Consider the following 9270-nt stretch of genomic DNA (forward strand, 5'->3'; position numbering starts at 1 on the left):
ATACCAGCTAAGGCTGTTTCTCTTCTCAGTTGCTGTGTCATGGTTCGTTCTAGACCATTGAGGTAACGAGGATTTTGTTCCTTCCGAGGCAACTACTGTGTTTTATTTGTTATTAATGGGCATGTCTTTATTGCTGTTTTACCTGCTGTACGTTGTCCTCTCAGATTAAAATAATAATACCTTCAGTTAATAATACCTTGCACTTGGAGAACTGCTTTCATCCCAACAGCTCAAAGCCCTCTACAAACATGACCTCATTCATTCTCCCTGCGCTCCCTGGAGGGAGCCACTCTGTTTCCCAGCCTGAGAAGGGGAAGCCCCACCCCCATTCATCTCCGAACAGATTCTCAGAAGCCAAAGTATTGATTAAGCATTTCCACTTCTCATGGCCACACATCAGAGGCAAAGCTCTGCTGCTCTCTTTGCCCAGGTGACCTTATGCCCACAGACGATAAGCAGAGCGGGTCCCTCTGGCTTAGAGGACTTGTCTCCCGCGCCTCTCCCAGGTGCCCACGTCTGTGCCCTGCAAATGGTAAACAGGAAAGAAAGCTTCAGAATAAACTGCATTGATATCCAGGGAAAAAAAAATAAGGTTGGCAATTGTGATGTTTTTCAGGACCTTGTCTTCCTTGAGAACTTCTTAGTAAAGATCTAAGAGCTCCTTGCAGCCTGGAATGCCTCTGCCCAGGTAGTGGCTACTACTCATGGCCCTGGTATGCTGGACACCTGTATGCACTTGTGAAAACTGGAGCCCCACAGTGACAGTACTTCCTTGTTCTGGGGCTGCTTGTGGCCCGGGCTCCTTGGCGATGGCAGCTGCAGGCTGCTCACTTTTGTTTTCACCTTGTAATTACTGGAAGGGAAGGGCTGCAAGCTGTATTTGATTCTCCAGCCTTACGCCAGGCCTTAGCGCATGCGCACTTGGGGGCGGCTAAGTGCAATTACGGCAAGAGACACGAGTTCGGGCAGGCAAAAAGCTGACTCCCGTCTGTTCAAAACAAACAAACAAAAAGACGAACTAAATGGGACAAACTCAGTGTAGTGCCCGAGGCTGTTTTTGATCAGTACATAAACACTGGGTGTAACTTTTTCCTTATTTATAATTCTATTTTTTTATGGCTAAGTTTTCTTAGATGGAGAGTTAAATCCACTTTGGGCAACGTCAAAATAGAACCATGGCTTGCTTTCTTCGTAGTAGCCTGTTCTGCAGATTCTTGACTAATAATTATGTATACCCTGTGATTGGTATTTCAGATCCAAAACTTACTAAGGTTTTCAGAAACAGAAATTCTAACAGTGAATTCCTAGCAAGATTTACCTTCCTAACCTCTGTGCCTTCTTCAGTCTGCTGAAATTCCTCGTTCTTTCCCCACCCCCAAAATTCCCGAGCAGAAACCCTGAATGTTAAATCCTAATCCAGAAGATGGAAGCTCAGCGCATATCAGCAAACTTTGCTTTTAAATGTCTAGAGTTGAGAGCCAGTACCTGTATAGAAACACTCTATTTTTAAAAGATGGTAGAAATTAAAGTTTCAGTTAGGTCAATCAACTTAAGGGGAAAAAAATTCAGTTTGGGATATTAGTGTCCGAGAAAGTCTCATTTCCCCCTCCCGCCCCCCCCCTTACAATTCTATTTAGTGTACATTAACACTGGCTTCCATCTCCAGAGAGTAAAGTTTTGCCCTAAAAATGTAGGGAAGGGCTGTTTGACTCTTGGGGTGAGTAGTGATTGGAAGGAGGCATGAAGGGGGTACCTTACATTTCAATAAAAAGCTAAAAAAAAAAGCTGCTTGAAAGTTTAAAAAAATAAACAATTTTGAGACTTGAGCAGCTGCAAAGGCTCTGTTTTCTATTTTGATCACTCTGTTTCTCGAGATGACCACATCTTTCAGAGGAAATGAGTCAAAGCTACTCTGTCTTGCTTTTCCAGCTGAGCATGTTCGGTTTCAATGAAGTAATGAATGAACTTGGCCGCACCACCCCCAAGCCTACAACAGCAAACAGAGGAGCCTCGGCCAATCAGCAGGCACTCAAGGTTTTCAAGTTGAGTTCAAACAGGCCCACGGGAGGCCAATCAGCACGCGTGGCTCCGCCCCAATCGCCCTGCCGTGGCCAATCCCGAGCCAGGACGAGCCAAAACACAGAGGCCGGCCAATGCTGGGGAGCCCCACGGCGCCGACGTCCGCCAATGGGCGCGGCCGGGCAAAAAGAGAAACAGTGCGGGCCCGCAGGCCGCAGGATTCGAATCGAACGTCCGCACCGGAGCCGGGTGCTGGCCGAGCAGCGCGGGCCAATCAGCGGCGGCGGCTCGCGGCCCCCGAACGTTGGGACACCCAGCCCCGCCCCGCGCTGTTGTTTGTGGTGTCCGCCGGCGGCGCGAGCCGGACCACAACACTCGCCCGACGGGCGGCGGGCGGGCGGCGGGGCGGACGAGGGTCCGGGGGCCGCGGGCGGCGGCGATCACGAGCCTAAGGCAGCCGGCCTCCCGCGGCCGCCGAGGCCGAGAGTGCGCGCCGGCCGGAGCCATGTCGGTGAACATGGATGAGCTGCGGCACCAGGTCATGATCAACCAGTTCGTGCTGGCCGCGGGCTGCGCGGCCGACCAGGCGAAGCAGCTGCTGCAGGCGGCCCACTGGCAGTTCGAGGTGCGTGCGGGCCGAGCGAGCTCTCCCGGCTGGCTCCGCTCCCCGCTCCCCGGCTCCGGCGCTGGGGCGGGGGTGCGGGCCGGGGCGCCCAGCCGCGCGCCGCCAAGGGGGGAGGGAAGCTCTATTTATATCGCCCCGTAAGGCGATCCGGGGCCGCGCGGTCTCGCGTGGGGCGCGGGGCCCTGCCACCGGGTACCCCTGCGCGTGGCCCAGGGACGCCCCCTCGAGCGACGCAGGCCGGCGGGCCGAGGGGTCCGGCCCGGCGGTCCGAGCGCGGCGCCGCGGACTCTGCGGAGGAGCCCCGCCGGCCTAGGGCCGGCCGGTGGTCTTCCTGCCCCGTCCCCGTTAACCGCCGCCCTGTCGCTGTGTTTGTCCGCAGACCGCCCTGAGCACGTTTTTCCAAGAAACCAACATTCCCAACAGCCACCACCACCACCAGATGGTAAGTGTGGCCGGGCTCCGGGGGGAGGGCCGGCCTCGCCCGGGCCCGCAGCCCACCCGGGCGGCCGAGGGCGCGGGCCGGGGACCGCTGTCAGCCGCCGGCGGTGACAGCCATGTTGCCGGGGAGCGCCGCGCCGCGATGTAAACAAAGAGCCAAAATGTCTTCCAGGAAAGAGCGGCTCCCTGGCCGGCTGGCTCGCCCAAGTTCGTGGTCCGGCCTCCTGGACTGCTGTAGCTCGACCAAAGACCTTGTGCTCGGCCCCCTCCGTGGGCCAGGGGCTAGAAGCGGGGCGAGGGTGGCCAGAGGAGTAGCTAGGTGGCAGGGAATGGGGAGGGGGCTCGGATGATAACTAGACGTCTGGGGAACTGGGAGCGCGAGTGAAGGGCCCTGGGGGACTGGGACCTGAGGTGTCTGTTTATGGGGAGCCCCCTCTTCCTGTTGGAGTGGCGGCTCCCCACCCCCACCCCAACAACCCAGCTCTACAGGGAACAGGAAAGGGATAAATCCACCCTGGCCTGGGAGCTGGGCTCTACCCAGAGAGTTATGTTCTCTCTTTCCTGTTCATGGAAAAAGACATACCCTGAGTGTGGAAGACTTAAAGATTTTTGACAAGGTAAGCCAAGAATGCATTTAACCTCAGTAGGTGAAGAAATGTAAAAACCACAGGAAACAGTGCTCAGTGGTCCAGGCCTGGATTTGCTTTATTCTCTTTTCCAAGCTGGCCCCAGGCCTGGGCCTTTGCCCTCCTGGCCATAACGTATCCTGCTTTCCACGGTCACAGGACACCCCTCTCACTTTAGAGGCTTGAATGCCTTCTCTACCCCTCTAGTTACCTATTAGCCCTGCTGGGGGAGGAGGGGCTGGGCCCTGAGATAGGGGCTGTAAAACATGATTTCCCCAGGAGATCTGCTGTGGCTCTCGGAGTGCATTTTTGGCATTTTTAGCACTTGGTGTCCTTGTCCACGGCTCCCTTCTCAGCGCTGCCGCCTTGCTTAGAGGAGCCGCAAATGGTTCCTCTGCTGTGTCTTGTCCTTGACACCCTGTTTTCATCTAGTTGCAAAGGATAAATAGAGAGGGGTCTGTCTTGACCTTTTAAACCAGCTTTTCACTTGGAATGGCCCATGCTGTGTATAAGTCAAAAAACAGAAATGTGTTGGAATATGATGGGGGAATTGTGCTGGCTGCAGGGCTGTGGCAGCTAAGGCCGGGCTCCTGGTAAACTACCAAGAGGGGGTTCACCTCCAGGGGACCCTCCCCTGCACCTGACCGAGGGGAAGCTCCGGCTCCCAGGTCTGGGCCTCCATCTACTCTCAAAAGGGCCATGAGGTTTGCTCCACCAACTGTGGTCATTTCAGAAGGCCCAGGCTTCCAGCACACCCTGCTGCCTTGAACAGGGAGTCTTGCCTCCAAGAGCTGTGATCGGTGGTCCTTTTAGGGTCCCTGCAAATCCCAAGGGATTATAATCCTCTTGGAGTTTACCTCAAAACGAGTGGCTGGTTTTGTAACTGATATTACGATCAATATATCCATCAGTCCACCAGGTATCCATCAGCACTGCCAACACCACCATCCCTGCCCTCAAGGAGTTGGTCATTTTTTTTTTTAGAAATAATAAATCAAAGGAAAAGACACCAGAGATCAGTAATGGCATAAAGCAATACCAGAAGTGACCCAGGGCATGAGTAACTGATAGATGTTTGTTCCATAATTACTGTGCATACACAGTTGGAGGCATCTTCCCAGATGAGGGGGGCGCCCGGGTTGGATTAGAAAGGCCAGGATGAGGAGAAAGACACTGGATGAGAAACAGTAGGGCATTAGCAGGGTGCAGGGTACACTGGGTATGCTCAGGAGCTGGAAAGCTCTATCCATGGCTGTTAGAAGCACAGAGATGGAGGGGCTTTTATAGCACCTGGTCCAAACCCCTGGATGTACAGAGGTAGAGAGAGGCTCCAGAGAGGTTAAGCAACTTGCCTGAGCTCACACAGGCAAGTGAGCACAGGCCTGTTCCTGATCTAGGCCATTCTCTGGAGCAGGGTGGCTGCTGAGGAGACAGGCAGCGCTGACTTGAACTGGGGAAGTCGGTCACGATGCTGTGATGAAATTGGCCTCTCCCCCCAACCCCCCATTCATTGTTTCCTGCTGCTGAGAAGTCAGCCCTGGGTGGGGGGGGGGGGAGGAATAGTGAAGGGAGGAGGGAAGTGGTCTGGGTGGGGCCGGGCCTGCTCCGGGTCCTCTGGCCTCCCCTGAGGAGGACAATGGTTGGAGCGCCTCAGCTGCTGCTGTGAGGCTGGCCCAGTTAATGAAAGGGGGTCTGCCCCGCCTCCTGTGGGCCTGTCCCTGTTTTTGGCCGGGGTCTAACGGCAGAGCTGTGAAAGCTCCCTGCCTGCAAGGTGAAGAGCCCTAGAATCTTGCTCCCCAGCCCTGTGCCTGGGGGAGGGGCCGGTGTTGCTAAAATTAGGAGAAATTCAAAGAAGGGCTCCCAGGGCTTCTTGGGAAAGGGAGAAGCTGCTGCCGGGTCAGACCCCGCTTTGTGCAGGCCTGGTTCTCTGCTACCTCTTCCCTGCACCCTGTCGAGATGCTGGTGGATGGCACGCGCCTGCTGCAGGGTTGTGGGGGCCGATGGTCCCTGGTGTTGGCAGGGAGGGTGCCAGCAACCAGCCCCTACCCTTCCTGGCTGAGGGTCCTTGCTCGGGGTAGCGGCAGACAGCATGTCGGGATGTTTGCAACTACCCCAGGAAGAGGGCTGAGAGGGACTGAGCAGACTGGGGCACTCTGCCAGCATCCCGCCTGGGGGAGGACGCTGGGGACACAGGAATCCAAAATCCCTGTTTTTTGGTCCTCGGGAGCCCAGGCATGAAGTGGCACTTGACTCAGTGCAGAGTTGTGGCTGGGGAGCGGTTAAGAGCTCGGGCCTGCAGACCTGGGAGCCCTGGAATCCCAGGTTCTCGACTTGGGCCCTTGGTCAAGTGGCTTGAGCTCGGGGCTTCAGTTGCCTCCTCTGTAATAGAGAACAATCAAAATGACCTCGCAGCCCTGTGAGAAGTGAGGTAATGGTGGCGGGGCTCCGAGGCCCGCTGGCTGGTACTGTGACGTGCAGGGGACCCAGGCAGGGAGAAAGTGGAACTTCTCCCAGGTTGGCATAGGAGGGAGACCTTGGACCTGGCCACCTTCCCATGACCGACAACCTCGGCTCGTCTGTGGGTGGATTATTGAGGGAGCCAGCTGGTTTCGTACCCAGGGTGAGGTGCTAAGCAGTGGTGTCCTGGGCTGCTCCCCTGTCCTTGCTTTAATTTGACACCCCAGCTTCTGGCCATTTACTCTGACACTCAGGGCGTCATTCCCAAGCATCAGGAAACACTGTGATTTTGATGGAAATTGTAGGATCTGTCCCCATTTTTTTTATTGGCTCAGGGTGCAAGGGGTGCTTTTTGTCCTGTTGAAACTGCTTATGGAGGGATAAATGGGGGTAAAAGAGGGGCCGGTCTGGGTGAGCGCCACAGGAAGGCTTGGTGAGATCACAGACCATGGCTTGGAATTGGGGGCCCAGGGGTGAAGCCCTCCCGACACGTGCGTTCTCTCCCAGCAGATGTGCACCCCCAGCAACACACCTGCCACGCCGCCCAACTTCCCTGACGCGCTGGCCATGTTCTCCAAGCTTCGCACCTCCGAGGGTCTGCAGAACAGCAACAGCCCCATGACTGCTGTGGCCTGCTCCCCTCCTGCAAACTTCAGCCCTTTCTGGGCCTCATCCCCACCTAGCCACCAGGCTGCCTGGATCCCGCCCTCCTCCCCGACGGCCCACAGCTTCCACCACCTCCACCACCCACAGCCCACGTGGCCCCCGGGAGCACAGCAGGGGGGCACCCAGCAGAAAGCCGTGGCTGCGATGGATGGCCAGAGATGAGACTGGATGCGGCCGGGCGCTGGGCTGGAGCTGGGGGGCGGTCCAGGGTCGTGGGGGACACAGGAGGGCCAGGGCAGGGGGGAGCTGGGGCGGGCAGGGGTTTCCTGAAGTTCGCACTGGAAGATTTTATAAAAGAGTTTTTGTGGGTGGGGGGACAGTAAACTTCCTGAGCCACTTGGGTCCTTCAGGAGTTTCTCTTCAGGCAAGTTTTTCTTTTTAATATATAACTATAATATATATGAATATATAAAATTAACTAATGTCTGTGAGAATGGGCTGGCTGACCGGGGTGCTGAGTCAGCAGGGATGGGCCAGAGAATCCTCCCCTTGGGCCAGCACCCCTTCCTCCACCCCAGTCCCAGGGAAGGTGCTTGGAAGCCAGGTGGTGTGCCCTTGCAGTCACACGGAGTCTGCCAGCTGCCTCCTTTCAAAGGTCTCACCTCTGGAATCCTCTGGGAGAAGGACCACCCGCTTCTCCAAGTGGTGGCTGCAGGAGGGGCTCCCAGAGCTGCTGGTGTGGGGGCCTCTTTGCCATCACGAGGCTCTCCCCACCCCCAGTTAGTGGCTGGCTCCTCAGTGGCTCTCTGGCTCTTGTCACCTCTCTCGGTGTCACCTCTGTCTCCAGCTGGGTGTGCAGGGCTCGTGCGGGGCCGCAGAGCTGGCTCAGGCCAAGGGCCCGGGCTCTGCTGGCAGGGGCTTGCCCCGCAGCCGCCCGCCCTCCCTCACCGCGCCCGGCCGCACGGCTGACAGCAGAGGGCTTGCCTTTGGATGTAGTTCCCAAATCAATCATCTCACCAGGGTGAAATTTTAATTTAAAACTTAAAAGAGACTTTTCTAACTTCCCTGGTTTGCGGTGCCTTTATTTACCTTGGTAGGGCAAGTGGTCTCCTTGGGAAGAGGGTGGTGGGGTTCTCGGCTGTGCTTCGGTTGGGGGACCGGCTCCACTGCCAGGTGGCTGGTCTTCATGTTCTGACCAGGGGGCTGATAGGACAGGCTGGATGTGGCTGGGTGTGGGGACAAGAGGAGGGACTGGGCCTAGCTTGGTTACGATAACCCTCTCCCTTCGGTCCTGGCGTCACTGTCATCTGCAATGGGCTGATGGCCCCTCCATGCAGCGGCCTGGCCCCCCAGGCATCTTCCAGCTAAGCCCATCTCTCTTTTTGCCCTCAGCCTCCTTTAGGGTAGTGTGTCCCCGTCCCAAAGGTCAGCCTAGGCTACCAGGGAGCTATAGAGACAGGGTGGGTCCCCAAAGGGACTGGCTTCCTTTCCCGTCCCACCTTCCGCTCGGCCTCCAGGCACGACAGCGGAGGCAGTGATGGCCATTCCTGGCCCAGTGGGGTCCTTTCGCAGACTCCAGTGCAGGTGGCCAGGTGCATGAGGAGCCCGCCCGCCTGCCCGACCAGCTGCAGGGGTGGGCGGCTGGCCCCAGGGTTGGGATTCCTCTGTGAGTCCTGTGCTGGGGGGAGGGATACTACCTTAGCCCCTCACCACCCCAAGCCCCTTCGGCACGTGTGAGTGGGCTTGTTCCCTGCCTCTCTGCAACCCAGGTGCTGCCGTGGGTACCTCTGTCGATCTGGAGGCTGAGGCCCAAAGTGTCCTTGAGCCCTTGCGTGACCTTGAGGGCCCCGCCTAGGAAGCCAGCCCACCCTGTTTCTGGGCCTTCTTGTGTCTGCCCAATCTTGCCGGTGGGGCAGCCCCCGTGGGAGTGGGGCAGAACCCGGGGCGCAGTTGCCCTTGTCCCTCTGCATGTGGTCGTGTACTTTGGGGCTGGGTTTGTCCTTTCAGTTTTATTTCCTGGTTGGAAACCGGTGAGACTCCTCCCACCCGCTCCCCTCACCCTGCCCACCCGCGCTTTCCCAGGCTGGAAGGGGAAGCCCCTCGCGGCACGTGGGCGGCCGGTGCCGGGCAGCCTGGGCCCCGGTTGGGGGCGGCCGGGCAGCCGGGGCCCAGGTGCGGGGCAGCTGGGCTCCTTGGGGAAGGTGGCTCTTGGCCCTCTTGGAGGCGTCCCGGAGGCCTAGCTGCCACTTCCCTGCCAAGCTGGTGAGTTCGGATTCTAGGCCAGGGACACTGAGCCAGAGACCCGATATTTATTTCTCGGGGCGGGGGGGCGCCTGAGGGGGAGCAGAGGAGGGGGCTGGCCAGGGCCCTGCCTCCTGCTTGCAGAGTCAAGGGTGTCAGGGTGCTCACCAGGACCCCGGGGTTCAAGCCGCCCCCCCATCTTGTGAGAGCATTTCATCACTACATAATGGTGAATGGGCTCTCAGCAGACGGGGAAAG

General features: G+C 57.6%; 1 protein-coding gene across 2 annotated transcripts; it reads left to right on the plus strand.

Annotated features, from left to right (window-relative positions):
* The first annotated feature begins 2213 nt into the window (after positions 1-2213).
* On the plus strand, positions 2214-7835 carry UBALD2 (UBA like domain containing 2). Of its 2 annotated transcripts, none has more exons than XM_072939623.1 (3): positions 2214-2644; positions 3024-3086; positions 6673-7835. In XM_072939623.1, the coding sequence occupies exons 1-3, from the start codon at positions 2525-2527 to the stop codon at positions 6991-6993; spliced, it is 504 nt and encodes a 167-aa protein (XP_072795724.1). In that variant the 5' UTR covers positions 2214-2524; the 3' UTR covers positions 6994-7835. The 2 variants fall into 2 exon arrangements, with proteins under 2 accessions (XP_072795724.1, XP_072795725.1); XM_072939624.1 differs by having other exon boundaries at positions 2219-2644; positions 6676-7835.
* The last annotated feature ends 1435 nt before the right edge of the window (positions 7836-9270 follow it).

The sequence above is a fragment of the Vicugna pacos genome, chromosome 16, assembly GCF_048564905.1.
Source record: "Vicugna pacos chromosome 16, VicPac4, whole genome shotgun sequence".
Taxonomy (NCBI): Eukaryota; Metazoa; Chordata; class Mammalia; order Artiodactyla; family Camelidae; genus Vicugna; species Vicugna pacos.